The 19646-nt window shown below is 40.3% G+C and overlaps 1 protein-coding gene across 2 annotated transcripts in view; it reads left to right on the top strand.

Annotated features, from left to right (window-relative positions):
- Positions 1-10348, top strand: part of dachd (dachshund d) — a 92741-nt gene extending 82393 nt beyond the window's left edge. For both annotated transcript variants that reach the window (XM_046403528.1, XM_046403527.1), the window contains exons 7-11: positions 4-149; positions 2119-2266; positions 2890-3033; positions 4263-4331; positions 8299-10348. In XM_046403528.1, coding sequence (XP_046259484.1) covers positions 4-149; positions 2119-2266; positions 2890-3033; positions 4263-4331; positions 8299-8336 — 545 coding nt within the window. In that variant the 3' untranslated portion in view covers positions 8337-10348. The remainder of the gene's footprint in view (positions 1-3; positions 150-2118; positions 2267-2889; positions 3034-4262; positions 4332-8298) is intronic.
- Positions 10349-19646: the final 9298 nt, after the last annotated feature.

Raw genomic sequence — 19646 nt, 5'->3', positions numbered from 1 at the left:
CAGAGGACAACTCTATGTGCACCCCAACAGCAAGAGAAAGCTACGAGAGGTTGTCATTGGCTGGACAGGCTCTGCCTCCTGGTTTCCCTTCACCATTTCTCTTTCCAGATGGCTTGTCGTCTATAGAGACTCTCCTCACCAACATACAGGTATTGTTCACTGATGGAGGTGTGTCCTCATAACAAGATAGTTAACAGATTTGAGACTGTTTCCTTACAAACACACCCAAGCTCTCTATCTCAAACATGTTCTTATGGTTTATACAGTAATGGATTTTTGCACTATATTCAAGTGAAGTGATATCACCTGAAGGTGCCAATTCATTCGTTGTGAAGTACTGTACCAGCTATATATATATATAGATATTTAATAGTTATATAAATTATTTAAAGAATAGTAACTTTAAAAATATATTGTTGATTTACTTCACATTACTTCGGATCATCATTGTTTTAAAAATGACAGCTTTGGACGTTTGTTCAAACAGTGTAAAACATGTGTATGATCAGCAGGAAGTAGGGTGACTTTCTCACATTAACAAAGAGCGTTGAGGTCAGTTTGCATAATTAGGCAGAGTCAGAGGCATTTTGAAATTCAGTGACATCTGTTTCATCATCAGTGATTGAGGAATAAGCAGTAAAAACTCTATAGAGAAGCTATTTGCACCTTTGCCCCAGACTAAACGGGTGTTTTTGTAGCAAAGTGAATTCTTCCTTAAAGATATCCAAAAAGCTTCATTTACATCTCATATTTTTTAATACCCTTTTTTTTTCTTCCTAGATCTCTGTAAGCTTAATGACTGAGCCTGGCGTTTATTAAATCACACTGACGAACTTATGATGACTCTCATTATTATTCAGAAGTGTGGACATCATTGACACCTTCACCAATCCAATAGACTTAACATGGATGTTAGGACTACAGATGCACTCATCTGTAAATCTGCATACCTTTACAATACCAATCTACTCTGAGTGCCATTTAGGCTTCAGCTCAAACACCCTCAGTCAGAAAGATGAATGTATTTGCCTTCTGTCTGAGTGTAATGATGTGTGCACAATGCTGCCCTTCTCATTGCACTTGTACTGTTGGCATCAGAGTCCTGCCTCTCCTTTGGCTCTGTGTGGTAATTAGAAAGCCACAAGTAAACCCGTCTCAAGCTCCCAACACTCCACTAAGTCATCTTTGATAATGATCTTCACGTTGAATATTTATATACAAATCAACAAAATGAAACCAAGCAGAAAATTAAGATAAAGCAACTTAGGATAAATTGGGGTCAGAAGAATCAACAATTAGTAAGATATAGTCCAGCGCATTTGATATAATTGCACGTGGATGGGGAGGAGAATGTGAGGAAAATGGCTGCGGTCCTGTACAGCTTTCACGTGAAAACGCTGTGTCTTTCAATTCAGGACTGTCAGGAGTATATTTGGACTGGCAGTAATGTAATTGATACATGATGAGATACTTGTCATTCATATTATTCACTCCTGCTGTGCTGTGTGAGGAGCTTGAAAATGTGCTGCAGAGTCTACTTATACCAATCTAGTTACAATTGTCAGCTGTGTAGTAAAAGGGGACTATGTAAAGGAAGTATAGAAAGAAACCTCCCTTAAAAAACTTTTACTACCTCCATATTAGGCAGTTTTGACCAGTATGTGAGCTTCCATCCTCCGTCAGCTCAGGTGGCACTGTAGTGTAATGTCAGTCTATGCTTGTATTTCATAGCTTTGGCCAAAAGGGGTCAGCCATGCCAAGCACTCTTACATCACCATTCATTATTAAAAAAAAAAAAAAAAAGATTAATAAAAAAATAGATCCTCATTCATGTTTCTAGATCTTGTGGGAGTTGCAGAGCAGCTAAAACATGATGACATCTTCACAGATAAAAGGACCCGCAAAGGTGTTAAAACGCCTGAAAGGAATCGTGTAGCAGCAGTCAGCTTTTGGCCCTGTGTTCTGCTTCACCGCTGTGTGGAAGCACAAAGACCTGCTGTGACATACTTTCAGTGTGGTTTGCTGTCACTTCATGTTGAAGCTCTTAAACAGTCCACATCATTCTCTCTTACCCCACTCTCCTGCTTTGTCTGTATGTGTGTGTGCGTGTGTGTGCAGGGCCTGCTCAAAGTGGCGATTGACAACGCGCGGGCTCAGGAGAAGCAGGTGCAGCTGGAGAAGACGGAGCTGAAGATGGAGCTGTTCAGAGAGAGGGAGCTCAGGGAGACTCTGGAGAAGCAGCTTGCCATGGAGCAGAAGAACAGAGGTACTACCTGACGACTACCTGGCGCCGAATCCTGCCTGTCAGCCGTGTGTGCGCACGTGTGTGTGTGTGAGTGTATGTGTATGCGTGCAGCAGTTCAGACTTCGCATGCCTCATGATAACTTCTGAATGTGCATACACACTTCTGCATGTGTGTTTAATGTTTCGCACTGAGTCACTGACAGTAGCGGTTGTTTCTTTGGTTGCGCAGACATTTATGTGCTTAGCAGCCGTTTTCCTGCTCTTAGTCAGTTAACATAATTGGTAATACACATTAACTTAGAGAAATTCACTCTGAATCTCATGTTAAATGCATCAGCTTCATCTGCTAACTGTGTCGTTTATGTTTAATGAGAGAAATTCATGAAAAATATCCCAATAAATTTTTCAATTTGCTTTAATTCCCTCTAGCAGTTTGTTAAGTCAGTCAGTATTTTCTTTTACTAAAGAAGATCTTAATATATTATAAAATATTTAGGCTTAATTGATTTCCCGTTTTCTATTACAGTATGCTAGATTATAAAAATGAGGTTATTATCTCAATAACCAGATTTCAGTCTAAAATAAACCTCCACTGATTTGCCCTGTAGCTCACTTATCATCACTGTGGTCTTTCTTCATCTCAGCAATCATTCAGAAGCGTTTGAAGAAGGAGAAGAAGGCCAAGAGGAAACTTCAAGAAGCTCTGGAGTACGAATCCAAGAGGAGAGAACAGGTTGAGCAGACTCTGAAACAGCCGTCGCCCTCTGACAGCATGCGCTCACTCAACGGTCAGACTCTCCACAGTGAGACACTCTCACCGTGCATTTCACTTCCAGCACTTTCAGACAGTCAGTGTGGTTTCCAGTGGGACAGAAGTAAAGTCCAAAATGTCAGATTTGATTTATTTTAGGACAGGAGATAAAAATTACCTGAAGCAAGCAGTGACATTGGTTATTCCATTAGAACACTTATAAAGTAACTGACATCTTTACTGGTATCATATCATGAGTGTTTTAGCAGCAAAGCAAGTTTTCCTATATGTGTACATGCTTGCTTTCTATTTTCATTATGGCTAATGAGGTTTTGTGCACCAAGCTTTAAGGCTGCAGCTAATTATTATTTTTGACAAAATGATAATAAAAATGGTTATTGCAGTTTTTTATAAAGTATCCTGTTGTCCAACCAAGAGTTCAAAACCCAAAAATGTTCAGTTAAAAATGATTAAAAGCAGAGTAAAGAACCCAAAGAGGCAACTGGAGAGTGATTTAAACGTCTGAAAGTGAGAATCAGGATTGAGAATCAAAATGTCTCAGTGTTGTTAATAATTACAGGACATGAGAATTGTGACATGTGTACAGTAACTTTCCACATATATTCAGAAACGTAAATACAGTTACTGTTCATTACTTTTACACTTGACAGGAGCGACTCGTTTGCAGACTTTGGCGATTGCATACGAAACATGATGGGCCCATAAAATGTGATTTACTGTCAGAGTTTAAACCAGCCACTGTGTCAGAAAATGTCAGTTTAATATGTCAGTGAGTAATACAGATTGTTTTTTCATACATAAAGTCTGTCAAATCAAATGTGCATCCGTAGTGATTGTTTCCTCTCCAGTTTGCTGGTGGAGTGTGCTATCAGCAGCAGCAGACAGTACAGATTTATTAGACCAGTTACAAAACACGACAGTTAATATTTAGTGTGATTTCACCTTCGACTCGTACCACCAACATGTCTTTATTTTAGTAAAACAGTTTCAGTGCAGGGTCACACTTTTAATTATGCCAAAGAGTTAAATCAAGGATTTGAGTATCTCTTTGTCCACCACTTTTAATAATCACACAAAGAAGTACTATTCATCCAATACACACTTTCACTTACATTGGGAGGGAGGTGGGGGTGATATGGCTTGAAGGCTTAGCCTCTTGTTTTGAATGAACGATGCTGTGAAACTGGCATAGTGATAGGTGGATGTCAGGGATGTTTAACGGCGGTGATCCCTCTCTTCTCGCAGACTCTCTGACCCCTGAGATGGAGAGTGACCGCAGCAGTGGAAGAACAGATGCTGAAAGGACAATACAAGGTACAGGGGCTCAGATGAGACAATAAATCTCTCTCTTTCTCTGGCTCTCATTCTTGCTCTCCTTCTCTCTCTCTCTCTCTCTCTCTCTCTCTCTGCCCACCCCACCTCCTACCCCCACCACCAACCCTGCTTCCTCTGTCGCTCTCCCTCACACACTCACACACACACACAGACACACACCCTGCTTCAGTTTATGAACATTAGTGTTTCTGTGCCTGCTGTTCAGGCATACAGCTCACCATCTGGGCCACAGCACTAGGTCAAGATCATTGGTTTTCTGCAGAAATAATATTGTTCTTTTACTTGACTTTTAGCAGCTGCGATGCTTTTAGACAACAGATCTTTGTTGGAACAAAACTTCGTACAATACAGTAAATAAAATAGTGAAACTACTAAACTCAAGCATCGCAGAGACAGAATGAAAGAAGTGGTTTGTTTACAGCTCAGGAAGCATTAATGAGTCATAAAACCACAAAAAGCAGTGGAATTCCCCCTTTGATAGCAATAAACAGGGCAAATCAATCCATTTTATGAATAAGCCCTGTACATTTTTAATGGTTTGTTTGTTTGTTAGCCTTGGGGGTGCAGTATGTGTTTGGGGAAGGGCGCTCTAGTGATAACCTCTGTAGACTGTCTGCTATCTGTGTTTACCCAGATACAAGACACCTTGCAGAGGTTGAATATCCTCATTATTACTCCAACGTCTTCCTTTAATACGCCCCAGCTGCGTCTGCTTAGAACCGCCCTTATCAGTGGGAGAGGTCCCAATTTATCCGGGAAAATGCTCCGTGTAATTTGCTGTGAAAAGTGGAAAATATTCATCTTTGTATGCAAGAATAAGTTGGGAGCCTTTTAACTCTTTAATGTTTGATTAGTCTACTTGAACTGATATTTTGTGAAAGGGCAAAAAGAAAGAAAATGTACTAAGAGAAATGATGACTCCTTAATTAAATGTCATTCAGTCACTGCGGGGATCTGAAACAGTTTGATGTCCAAAAAAAGGAAATCCATATGTCATCATTTAAATACAAAGATAACTTCCAGATACAGTGCAATTATAGCCCCCTATTTCATACCAAATTAGTATATTTAGCCACTTGAATTTCTTTTCACTTATATGAAGAGCGGGCCCTTTTGTAGCAAGTGAAATGTGTGAAAACTTTGCACTTTACAGCGACTGATTTAACGTATAGCTTAAGTCAAAATGGAACAGAGTTTCTTCTCTTTTTCAGTGTTGTGTTTTAATCTAATCCCTGTGTGTGAAAACAGTGTGATGCAGCCATGGAGCAATTTCTGCGGTCTCTCAATCTCTCTGATCGTTGCCTTGAAGAGTGGAGTGAAGGAGGAAACTGAATAATAGGCTGCATTTTGTGTTTTTGTTCAATTAGAGAAGCATTTGTCTGCCACCCATGTCTCCCCTGCTCTACTCTGCAAGCCTCGCTGTATAATTAACCTCAAATGGCAAAAAATGATGTTGATAAATTACACGAGCAGAAGGGGAAAAAACAAGCCTATCACTCGCATGAAAGCCGAGAGAAATGTGTGGGTATATTCTCAACTCCAAACTAAGGGAGGCGAATGGAGAGGGAGAGAGGGGGAAAAAAATAATGAGGGCGTAATTTTAGAGAACTAATTATTTCTATTTGTCTTTTGTCACACTTCTCTAATTCTGCGATATTAACACAGTCTGTGTTTATTAATTGCTTTTACAGTGTTTTGAATCGGGTCCAAGAGGGAACGTGGCTCTTTTCACAGTCAGGCAAGCTACTGGGACTGTACCTTGCCAGTACTGCCTGGCAACTGTGCACATGTGAATATCTTCCCCCAGTATCTTCTCTGGTTCCCTGCCGCTTCCCACTCGATGTGTTCGGCAAGTTTACACGACCCTGTGCGCAGAGATAAAGTTCTTTGTTGCAAGATTAAACATCAAAACAGTTAAAGTGAAATTAAAATTAAATGAATGAATGTCACTGAAGCAAAAAAGACTGTAATTAATGGATCCCTTAATTGTCTTCATAAAATATTTGCATGGGCATAATTTGCATAATTTACATGTATTAATTAATCTTTCAAAGGAATTTTATGCTGAGAGAAGCCAAAAAATCCCTTTGTTTTATTTAGCATCTAATGAAATATTTATTCTCTTTAATGAACTTTTCATCTTGATTTGAATATAAAAACACTAAAGTTTTAACATATTTTAATGAGTCCTTCATAGAACGATGTGTCAAGACGTCACCAATTTTCCGAGTCACGCATGTAAACCGGATGTTTCAACATTTGAGGTTAATATTTGAATCGGTGAGATTTGCTTAGCAGACCTTCTCACCTGATCTCCATCTTCAATTTGGATCCAGTCTTTTAGAAGTAAAATCCTCCTCCTCCTCCTCCTCCTCCTGACATATTGAAATAATAATAAAACCATCAGATGGACTTCATCAACGCCCCTTTAAGCTGTGCGGCTGGGCAGGCAGGTAGACAGGCTGTGATGTTTCATGTGCTCTCGTTATGAAAGGCGCGCATGTGCGTATCGAGTTGTGTATCCCGGCCCGCACTCTCAGCACCGTCGGGCCAATCCTCGGCTGGCTGTTCTCCGTGGCGCCGCGTTCATGCTGTAATGACTTTTACACAGAACTCGGTGGTTGTTGCTTGAATAGAGGCAGCCAGAGTGCAATGCCTTTGAGACCTACGGCAGTGCTGGGTAATTAGCCTGTGTGTTTGTACGCCACCCAGCCCCCACACCCCTCCACCCCCCCCTTAGCACACACTTACTGTAAACACACACACACACACACACAAAACAAGCCTTTGTTGTCTCCACTCTCCTTGCACAGCAACGCATAAAACACAGGCTAAAATGGAGAACGGTAATTGATAGACTATTGATAATGGAATGAGTGCAGATGTTAAATTCAGCTAAAATCTCAGTGTTAAAATAAGAAAAATAAGTTTTTAATGTCAGAATTTTACCTGATGCTTAAAGTGTGTGATTCCCAGCGGGACTGAATGTGCTTTCAGACATTGTAAGCAGGCGTATTCTCCATGTCTCTGTGCACTTGGAGTCAAACGTTGTCTCTGATGTCCTGCGCGGCTTGTGTCATGTCCAACAACTCGCGCCGCTAAATGTCTTTGTGTGCATTTCTCTTTAACACTGAATTATTTATGCGTGCTGCCATAGAGAGGTGTGCTTTCTTAAAGGCATTACTGTAGCATTCTCCGGCAGAGGAATTGTGAAGGTAATAAACGTCAAACATGCTCTTGAGCTGTGCCTAACAGATGCTTTTACTAGCTCAGCGCCGGAGCAGCACTGCTCGCTCAGGCGAACACTCAGACAAGAGTGTTTCGCTGGAAATGGACAAAGCTCGTTAGGTTGGAGGTGTCTGGAGATAACGCAGCAGAGAAATGTCTGCCGTTTTCAATAAACACTATTTCCATGCAGGAAATGTCACTTAGAGAGCGCTCCACATCACGAGTGCAGTATTATGTTCAAACAAGCGTATCAGTAGAGATGTCTTAAACACATGTGGCATACAGTTCTGATGCCTGGAGTGTGCTTATCATAGCTGCGTTTACAGTGTGTGCTTCCTTGGTAATAAAATATGCATGTAACAGTGTAATTATATTTGCACATCCTGACTGATGTACTGTGTATGATCTTAAAACATAAAATTATTTTTGTTAGTCCCTTTTTAGTCCCCTGACATTAATAAAACATATAAATATTTGTTTGTGAGTAGTAAAGTAAATGACTGCACATGATAATTTAATCACGTTTGTCATGGTTGCTAACTTCATCTTATCCTGAAATCGCTTTGTGAATCCATAGTAACACTGCCGAAACTGAAAGACTAGAGGGCAACATTTTGAAGTTATGTTTCATCAACAATCACATCCTGAAGAGTGCATTTGCGTCAGCAGGATGTTAGCTGTTGGCTAATTCTTGGCTCCTGTGTGTCCTCTGTTGCAGATGGAAGACTGTTCCTGAAAACCACAGTGATGTACTGATAAGGCCGTGAGGAGCTGGAGGAAATAAAAAAAAAAAAAAAAAAAACAATCAGAAAAAAAGAAAAAAAAAAGAACGAAAGAAAAGAAAACCCATGAAGATTCTCAAGAGCTCTTATCCAGGCTGATTTAGTAGGGGAAAGAAGTCAAGCTGCTTGTAGGAGTTCAGGAAAATTCTGTGTTCACCCAAATGCTGGAGGAGGTTGTGTCTGAATGTAGAATAAGAAGTCTTTTTCTCACAGATGCCAACATTAAATAGTTTGACAGGGCAGGTTTTGACATAGCGGGTCGGCCAGCGTGAAGGATAAACACATATATTGAGCACAGTAAAAATGTACCCATGGTACACTGTTGGTAATAACTCATAAATTCTCAGCACTGAAGATTTTTATACTGTATTTCAGCCAGCGAGAAAGCTTCGAAATCGAAATCCGACTGAAGTTTTGTTTTGTATTTCAAATTGAATTTTGAGACGCTAAAAATGACACGTGGAGATGAACCTTGTGAGGAGAAAAAAAAACAAATGTGAATCGATCCATGTGTTCATCAAAAGAGAAGACTGATGTTTGATTTTCATGTTTTCTAAATTAGATGACAATACAATCAAGTTTCCTTTTTACCATTGTTGTATATACAAGATCTGATGATAATGATAGGAAAACTCACTCTATCGAACCCGAGTGGATTGATAAGGTATGTGTATATAACGTTAAGAGGTATTGTGTATGCAGTAGAGTTATTAGGCAAACAATACCACCATTTATATAAACCTACAGTTTTGTTTTGTTCTATTTCTGAGCCATCATTCTTTCCTATAGCTGCCATTTTGGTGAGAAAGCATGCAGGCATGTAAATGTTTGTCCTGGAATTATGATATTTAATAAATCCTATATTGTGCTGAACAAATACTAGGGTTGACTCACTCAAGCCCTGATGATTTTGAAAACATAATTATCAAACATTTCACTTTCAAAATGAAGACTTTTGCTGTCAATAGTACTGTAATCTTTGTAACAGAGGTAATATTTCTTGGAATTTACTGTACATTTTTGTCATGAGGCACACTCAAAATCAGCACCTCTCGATGCTTTTTTTTCTTTTCCTTAAAAAAAGACAAAAACAAAACAAACAAAAAAAGATCCAAACTAATTATGATCACGTGTCAACTTGAGAAACAATCAGTCATGACACAGCTTTCCAAGAACTGAATGCCATTTAACTACATTGCTCAAATCCCCGTTGAAATCACACAAACACACTTTTTCTTTTCGTAGAGTGTTTCATGATATCCTGATGAGAAAAAGAAAACTCATAATAAGTTATAATTTTCCTGTTCCTCTCCCTAAAGACTTTTGAATTTCGGTGCTGAAACACCTGTGTATATTCTCTAGACATAAGCTGATGTCAGTCCTTTAACTGCAAACCAGTTTAGACCTTATGTGTTACAATCAGGAGGAGGAGGAGGAGGAGGAGGAGGAGGAGTGTCCCATGTTCACGATGTGTTTGTTCTTTTTGTTCTCAATGGAGTGTCTAGGTCTGTTGTCACTGATAACTTATATAGCTTCTCGAATCATCTCTTCATTGTACTTCAAGTTCAAATAAAGTTAACATGTTGATGATAAACTATGTGAGTTAACTGTGTCGCCTGAGGTCTTAAACACGCTTCCTCTGTCGCACTTCCGTTGACGAGTCACAGGCAGATTTCACTTTGTGTCAGCTCGATACAGAAAAGGCCGCCAACATGTAAACGTGGAGATCATCACCACTGAAGCGGCCAAACATAACACTTTGAGGTGATCTGATATAAATGTGTGTGGGGGCAGCTCTTCTGTTTTCTTGTTTTTTTTGGCATATTGGTTTTTGGAGACCTAAGCCCTCAAAGTCATTTCTATGTATAATGAATGACCTAAAAATACATTACAGGTATTCTGTGTTGTAGAAAAAGAAATGAGCATATTGTTCTTCACTTTGTATAGCAGTAAAAAAAAAATGTATGAGTAATCAAACGATGATAGTATCTTGTGTGTGTTTTCCTTTCTTTTCACTGAGTGTGTGGAAACGAGCGTGTGCGTAACCTTTGCATGTGTGTGTTTTAAAACGACAACAACAACAAAAAACTGCGTAGGCTAATCCTGGATCAGCTTTGGATGTGATCAAGCTCACTGTAAATAATTTCAAGTGTACTTTCAAGTGTATGACACTAATTCACAATATATCACCATAAAATAAACAATCCTCCTTTAACCAGATGTACACGCTGCAGGGTCATGCATCATAATATCCGCTTTATGTAACACTTAAGCTTTGAGGGGCTTGTTAAGAAATGATGAAGCTGTGCTGTTAATGTTGCATTTGTCAAATTATTCTGTTTTGTAAATGTTGACATTGTCGCTGTTTCTTTGTGCATGCTTTTAATGATGATTCGTCCTCGAGTGTCATTATTTGTTTTGCTCTCGAGACACAACAGTTATTCCCAAGGATCATTTCAGAACGACTGTAACAGGTACAGCTCTTAAAACCCATAAAAAAAATGTGAAATCGACATTGAGAGACAAATTTCTCTAGTAAGCAATTCTGAGTGAAATGTGTTGACGCAGCATGCTCGGCCCATTCCTGTTTTTGCATGCTTTTTAAAGCATGGCCGTAACACAGCCACAGAGATGAATAATTGACTGATTGCTGCATAATTCAATGCTGCATTGTAAAAATTCAAGGCCTGAAATATTTCAAGCTTTTCTTCTTCCTTTTTTTTGTTGTATTAAAAATGAGGTTAAAGTTTCAATCAACCTTGAAAGAACAATATGACACACAATGGGCAATCAATCATGAAGCCGTACTTCAAACTCTCCCCAAACTCTGGAGTGTAAGAAACTCTGACATCATGTCCTCTTTATCCATTTAACGACTCAATCCTTCCTTGTTTTTGCTGCAGTGAAAGATTCCCCCCCGCTCACCTCACCAATGAGCTCGTGAGATGTGGGCTGTTCACAGCTATTACTCAGATATTCTGTTTATTTCTCTGTCTGATGCCTTTTTCTGCGCTGGCATCTGAGAGAAGAGGCCCTGCAGCTACATGTTTCATATCACTGCACATTTTGTAATAAATTCAATTCAGTACAAATATGACCAAGAGGCACGAAGACTTTAAATACCAAATGTGCATTATAGCTGTGTTGTTACATTTCACTTCACTTGTGGAAAGCACAACACCAATTGCATATTCAGAGCACTGGAAGCCGTGTCAGTTGTGTGCTTTATCTACTTGGCTTGACGCAGAGATGTGCTCATGAAGACATCATCCAGACCTGATTATTCCACATGATCCTTCCTCTTATTTCACTGTTTGCTTAATGTCACATTGCAACAATTTGTTGTCGTTTTGTGCTTGCTTGACCAGCTGAAGAAATGTGTTCATCCGTTTTTTTTTGTTGCATTTTTTTAAGGCTCAAAAAGTTTCCAGAAAGAAGCACGTAGTCGAATTTATACTTTATACAACTGCATTGTTAACCCCGACTGAGCTAATTCCTTGCTCATCACCACGACCAGAAGATGGTCATTTAGCGAAAGCAGCAGCAGAGTCTGAGTCTGGGGAGACATTATGAAGGTGCAGACTGATCGTCTGAAAGATAGGACTAATGTCACCTAATCAGATAGACCATTATGTATTAGCGAAACTACAAAACAATTTTATCTGACAAGGGCCAGGCCACATTACCTAAATTAACATTTTGCAAGCGTGAACATGGAAGACCACAGAGGCGAGGGGAGGGCTAGGACTGCGGCCTGCGCTTAGACATTCGGCAGTAATTATTAATTTATGATTGTCTCTGGTCTTAATGAAAATGAAAGCCAGGAAAGAGAACAGGGAGGGATAATGTGGCGTGAAATTGAGTTTCATTTGTACAGGGTCCACCTTTTAACTCTGCGCTTCTTAGGCGGAAATGGAGCCGAGCGCTCCCCCAACCCCCCTTGAGAATGCATTTCAGTGTTTCTCTTTTTTATCATGCTTTCCCTCCTTTCAGTCAAAGCATGTTCATATCCTCTCATCCTTTTGTGATATTTGGGGGCCAACACGCCCTTTAACATCTCCATTACTCTCATAAGGCCTTTTCAAAATGACACAAGGCTCTTTGATGTCTGATAACTATGTCAACAAGTTTTTTGAATGGAAATGTCTCCTCACAGTGCTTCTTTAATGTCAACAAGGCAGCTCAAAAAGGTCTCGGGCCAGGCTGGCATGAGATGGAGAGAAGGAGGAGAGAAAGATAGATTGATTTACACAAGATTGTATGAGGTATAATGCCTTGTTGTACAAGACCGATTTTTTTGTGCCGCCGGATGCTGGCAACGTTGATGTCTGCGGACTGTGATGTGCCAATTTAAGGCTTATCTTTGTGCTATATTGAAGTGATAATGGTTTAACAGCAGGAAAGATGGAGGTGATAATGGTCTTTGCCAAAACATATGCAGAGATGATGGGCATTAGATAATTTATATATTGCTTGGAAATTTAGCAATCGCACAAAATGTTTTAATTCTGACTACTGGTAACTGGCCCACTCATAACAAATATTTTCAGTTTGCGGGTAAATCAATGTCCAGCTTGATCCACTTTTAACAACTGCCAGAAACTCTGAGAACTTTAAGAGAAGACATAATACATACAATACATCCCTTAGGTGCATTTATTTTTGATTTTTTTTCTGTTGTTACACCTGAAATAACCAATTTTTTGGCCACTTGGGGGCGGCAAAAACAAACTGTAAGAAACAGCAGTGACAGCATGACGACCTCAATGAGCTGACTAGGCAAACCTGTTAGTACGCAGTTGAAGTGAAATTTCTGGCCACCTGACAAATGCAAGTCTTAAATTCGCTCTCTTTATCTCCGTTGTTGGTCTTCACCAACACATGGATGAAATGCAGTAGCTCCTAGATGATATATCTTCAGAAGCTAGTTGCTGACTGTGGTTTGGTGTTGGGTAGGACTGTTGGTTTTTTCAGATTTTTTGGTGAAAAGTTGCAATGCAAAGTTGCAAGCCAAAAAATGAGCTGAAAGATGCTACAAAGCCCAGTACAAGTGGTGAAAATAGCTGAGTTAAAGTCACTTGTTTAACATATTGGTTGCAGTAGCTATAAGTTCCCACCTCACATAAAAAGATAGATGTATAAAATTACCACACAATTATGTCCCTCATCACAGAAAATGGTGATGAAATAAAAAGTTGTTACAGTATCAGCAACTTACATTGCGCTCACAATAGTCCTGTTACTTACTTTAGTATCTGAAACAGTTGCTTTATGTCATTATACATCAATGCAATATCAGACTCTGAAGATGCTTTACATCTGAAGTGGCCTCTGTAAGCTTTCACAAAATTACACATCATTTCTAAACCACCAGGGTTGGTTGTATTAAGTCAATTACATTTTTTACAATTGTGAGCGAGGGATAGTTAATTTAGTCTGACCCAAGAACCCCCCCCCCCAACTCCCCCAGATAGCAGATGGATGAGATGGGTGACCACAGGCGTGAGGGAGTGTGTGTCTGAGTGTGTGTGAGCCCACTGGATTAGTCTTCATTTGGTGCCTCTGTCATAAGGGAGGGGAAGACTGAACACTGTGTGGAAGAGCAAAGAAAACACACAGGGTCAGTCGAACAAACACAACACAAGTATGCGCTATTAACCTCCCCCCCGAGCTCATCAACTTTATTTTGCAATCTTCCCTCAGAACCATTAGAATACCCTGAAGAAATGACTTTCCAATTAAAGGGGATCTAGAAGAAGAGGGGTTTTTTTTATCTCCGGTTCCTGGAGTTCTTTATTCCAATAATTTAAATTGGAATTGATTTTTCAATTTACCCACTGACTGCTACGGACACAGAGCATAGGGCCAAATAGAAGTACGTTCTCTGAATATTTGTCATGACAGCGCGCTACATGTAAATTTGCACAGCCACTCCTAAATAGTAATATATTTCCTCCTGTGAGAACAATCAGGCAGGACAAGCCTTGTGTGATTATAGCTTCAGGTGTTTATCTCTCACTTTATGTGGTCCTTTGTGGAAAAGCCATTCTGATGTAGCTCTAATAGGTCCATGCTAATTAGCCCAGGAACCATTTTAATAATTTTTGAAGGCAAACATGTATTGTCACTTTTAAGTTCAGAGCTGTAATCTTAGCACTTTAACAAACAGGCTGCTTGTAGATTTGGTGTTTATAGGATTCTTTGCATTCAAAACCATCAAACTTTACCATTACACAGCATATGCTCTTAGAGCAGGAGGAAACAGTAGTCTGTCCAAGGCAAAGAGGCCTCCCGTGTTTAAGTTTGACAGACTGTACCTGTGAACTCCAGCTGCGTTCTAATGAGCATTTATTTTGTCACTACTGCAGTGAGTGCTTTGCAGAGCCTGTTTCAAAGTAAACCAGATTCTACTCGAGCTGTTTTACAGATGCGTCTAGATATCCGAGGCCGTTCTTCTGTGGACGAATGGTTCTGTCTTTTGCTCCTGACAGCTGCGCGGGCTTGTTGTTCGCTCTCTCCTGAGTTGTTTTAATAAAGTTGTGCTGCAGGAGTAGTGAGAGAAGATTAATGGACGCACAGGAAGTGTGGCAGTTGTGAGAGGATGCAGGACAGAGCGGGCCAGCAGCCATCTGTTCCCTCTCCTTTACAGCTCTCTTAATGGAGAAGCAAACCAAACAACATGGATCTGAGCCCTGCAGACAGACACACACACACACACGCACACACACACACACCCCTCAGCTGCACACAGCTAAACACAAAACATCACTTTATGTGACAGAGATGAGAGCTAGGCTTTTGTCATTGTATTCCCCCTTGTTGGTTGAGTGTGTGCACATGCTTGCATGTGTGTGTGTGTGTGTGTATGTATTTGTGTGTGTGTGCCTGCGTGCGTGAGTGCGTGTGCGTCCGTGTGTGTGTGAGAGAGAGAGAGAGCGAGAGAGAGCTTTTTTTTCTACCTTTCAGCGAAATAAAGTTGGGTGTGAGCCACGGCTGTGAGATTTAGATGAAAGACACAGCCTGGATGGAACGTGATTAAGAGATATGTTCTTGAGGCAAAACAGGACTTGGCATTTGCTGAGACAAAACCTAATCAAATTAAAGCAAAACACAGCCATTGTTGTGGAGTGTGTTCTCTGCTTGTGTCACGTTTGAAATGAAACAGTGTAAAATAGATATGGGCTTGTGTCTGCGCAACATCAACGACACAGTGGTTTTATTCACATTTACACACAGGCACTGACTAATGATGGTTGTGCCCAATGATGCCTAAAGCACTTTATGGAGCTGTCTGGGTTATAAAAAATGTTTACTATGATGGAGCTGAATGGCTCACTGAAAGAGTATTATTGTTTACAAGTTATTGTTTTAGAGTAATTCACTCAGCAGAATTGTTAAACTCTCCATCTCACAGGCATGGCCACCTCCAGTTCATTCTACTGTCGGTAAGTATTTGCCATTCTTCCTCCTCCTCCTCCTCCTCATCCTGTGAGTTTCCAATCTTTACCGGTGCTCCATATTTATTATTAGCCTATAATGAAATCTATAGTCCAACTGTTTCTCATTTTGTTTGTTTTGAATGAACGCAGACCATGTCACGTTAAATGACAACATGCATCGTCTCCCTCTTTCTCCCAGTGAAGACATCTGTACGACATGATGAAGTTTCCTCTCTGAGTATCAATCCTGTAATTGAGCTCAGGGAGAGGAGACGTGATGTGCACACAGAGGAAGCGAAAGGCCTCTCTCGCTCTCCCCTCCATCCCTTCTTCTCTCAGCCTTCTCTTTCCCTCCCTCCTTCTCTCTCTCTTAGGCACACACACTGCACAGGCTAAACACTGTGTCCTCCCCCCCCACCCCCCCGGCGCACACGACTCTCTACCTGCTTTTTGTCAGTCAGCTCTCTTTAGATGCACATCAGCTGAAATGAGTGCATTAGCATTAGCTGCCATAATATCACTCACTGTTCAGGGCACGCTGCACAATGGCCAAGGCCTCGGCTGAGGAGAGAGACACAAGTGGTATCGCATAATAGTGTCTTCACAAGCTTTTCACAACACAACATCCTGAGTGAGACAGCAACCTGGAGCTACAACGTCTTTACTCGTGTCTCTTTATCCATCCTGTAATGTTGCTTTCTCATTCTGCTCTTACGATACCGTGGATCATGAGGAACCTGAAGAGAGACCAGATTAAATATTAACGCAACCTGACGCCGTCCCCACCGGAGCTCCTATTCCACTTCACATGATACAATTAAAAACATTCCCACGTGCACTGAGCGGAACACTTGTCAAGAACATGCTGCATTTCTGTCTTAAAATAAATCTTATACTAATCTATGGAGAACCTGACAAGGAGGAGGCCAAGGCTTCCATGAAGGCACTTAGCTGAGTAGAGCGTTGGTGGAAAAAACAACAGTGAGAGATGAGGGCCTTACATTATTTATATGTGCTAATGGTGGGTGTCTGTGTGTGTGAATCAGCAACAGAACAATCTGCTAAAATAGACACACAGCTGTAATCAAGGCCATACATTTCCTCTCCTTCTCTTGGTAACTGCAGGGTCAATTGGAGTCAGTTTAGTCGCATTTGAAAATCTTGCAGTAGATTATCTCCTTTTAATGGAAGCTAAAGACAATGCAGGAGTAGATTGCAATTACCAAAGGAAGAGATTACCTCTGCGAAGCTATTCTGACTAAACATGTGTACAAAAGGGAACACCTCGCACAGTTTGTACTGTACATAAGATACCATTGAACATCTACCACAGATAAGAACAATAGCTCATGTGCTTAACCTAGTTTTGTCCACAAAAGGAATCCATTAGTCATATTGTGCAGCCCTTAAGCTCAGCATCACAGGGGGCAACCCACTGTTGCGCCGCTACATCCACACACATGTGCCTCTCATTTCCTATGGCAGTCCAGAAGTATCCTTCAACATCCTATTGTAAAGTTTACCAGGGGAGAGGTTCAGTGTATTAAAGTGCCCTGAGAGAAACCCTAAATGATGTAAATGCAGGCAGCTGCTTGTTGCTAATGCCGTACAGTAGACGAGGAGGCCCAGGCGAGGCTGGATGTGTACAGTATCTATATAACATTATAGGCTCTCTTTCATGTCCTCGTGCTCCCTAATGGGAACAATATGAAGACTAATGATATAGTAAAATGTAGGGAACAGTGCTCAAACTAAACTGCGAAACATTCTGTTTCCACTGTTGTTTCAAACACAACAACACATTTGGCTGACAGGAACTACTCCAGTTGAATGTTTTTGAGCCCAAAAGTATAACATAAAAATGTTACATTAGCTTAAAGAATTATGGCAACAGATCATTGTTGCCAGTATGTTACACTGTGGACTAGTGCTCCCCAAACCTTTTGTGTGACTAGTCTACATTTAACTATACCAGATTACAGTCATTTGTGTTAAATGATTGTAATCTGGTATTGTTAAACACTATTAATGATTAAGTGTGATGTTATGATCATCTTACTTTACACAATTTAACTGTCAGTGTTAAGGTTGGTTTGGCAAAGTCTGATTTCTACAACTTTCTCTGCCGTTTCCACATTTATCTTTTACTTTTAGCTAAATGATTCAAATATTAAGCACTTACTTTTCACCATTTAGCTAATGCTTTTATCTGAATGTTTCAGATGTTTTGCTTTTCCATGTCAACCACAAATTCAGCAAGTTTAACTCATCATTTAGACTCTGCGTGCTTCCTAACTACTTTTGGAGTATTTTAAGTAATACCAAACACCTGATCAGGTGCTGAGCTAGTAGAGAGTCTTTCCACATACCTCCTCATAAGTGCAAGAGCACCAAGTATCAAGAGTACTTACAAGAACTCCTGTTTGGGAATCACTGCTGTAGGCCTTTTTCAGCTGTTTCTTTATCATATTCAGAGGGGTCACTTGTCCTAAATCTGTTTCACAATCCCAATCTAACATAACTGAATATGTTAGACACAAACTCTAGAAATGCTTTTAATCGTGATAAATATCCCACAAAGCGCTATTTAGAAAAATAAATACAGCAACACTGTCGCTGATCATCATTTGATAGTGTGCTGACACGCAAACTCTATTAAGCTGTCTTCAAATATGCAAAAATGATATGATTTTACAATGATTACATATTCACTTCCCCAGCTGGCTGGCTCCAAGCGTCTCCATTTGTCATCGACTATTGTGTCCAATTATATGATTAGCTTTGAACACTCCAGCACTTCGAGAGCTCTCGTGTGTTCTGCCGCGGAGAGTGATTCACAAACAAAGTCATTACAACATGTATTCACACATATCAAATAACAAAACAGATGGCCACTGCGCTCGCCGCCTGATTTGTTTTCCACGCGAGTGGTGGAAAAAAAAAAAGTATTTTGTGTGAGCTGTGTTTAATGCTGACTGTTTTTATTCCCAAAGAAGAGCAGCTGGCTGTCGCGCTGTTAGATCAGCTCCTATGAAAGACAATCTTGTTTTCATTAATTTCTCTACAACAAAGGCACTTGTTGGGAAGATTTAGAATTACAGCGGGTAAAGCTTCCGGATAATTCATCACAGGGACTTGACAGGAAACTTAATTGTTTTAAATGCCAGTTGCTGTGAGCAGCGTGGCTGGTTTTTCTTTGATGTCGAACAGGTGGGACAGATAGACGACTCTCTGATGTTTCATTTGACCTTTGACCTCTTGGTTATAAATCCACTTGTAGTCCGTCGGCCAATAAACCTATCATCATGTGATAAACTGCAGTTCCCAGAATTCCATGTGAGATGGAAATCTTGTAGTCTGCCTCCTCTTATTAAAGCAGTGTAAATCCAGCCCTTCTATGTCCCACTGTTGGCCTCCTTCTTGACCAGTGAACACTGCACAAACCTACTCAGAGCCATATGGACTGCCAGAGCAATTTATCCTCTCACCACTGTGTGACACAAACGTATCTCAGAGAACTGAAGTGGGCTTGTTTGCAAAGATGTAAGAAAACATTTAAAAAACCAACATCTTTCAAAGTCATTGCACAGTACAACGCAATTTATTTTGTTTGATTCGTATTTGATTTTCCACACCATAATCATTCCAAGAATTACTGTGCTACGTGTGGCTACAGCACAGGGTGCCTTGCCTGTCAAATTGCATGAGACACTACATAGTTACTCAGCTGCACTGACTCACTGTCTAATCCAGTTAAGACTGTGGAGGTGTGACAGACACACTAACTTGATTATTTTAACAACTGGCAACACCAAATCAATTCTTAGCACGGGTGATGTTTGTGC

Source organism: Scatophagus argus, chromosome 11 (assembly GCF_020382885.2).
Source record: "Scatophagus argus isolate fScaArg1 chromosome 11, fScaArg1.pri, whole genome shotgun sequence".
Lineage (NCBI taxonomy): Eukaryota > Metazoa > Chordata > Actinopteri > Scatophagidae > Scatophagus > Scatophagus argus.
The sequence above is the reverse complement of the archived record's forward strand: the minus strand, read 5'-3'. Positions and strand labels throughout refer to the sequence as shown.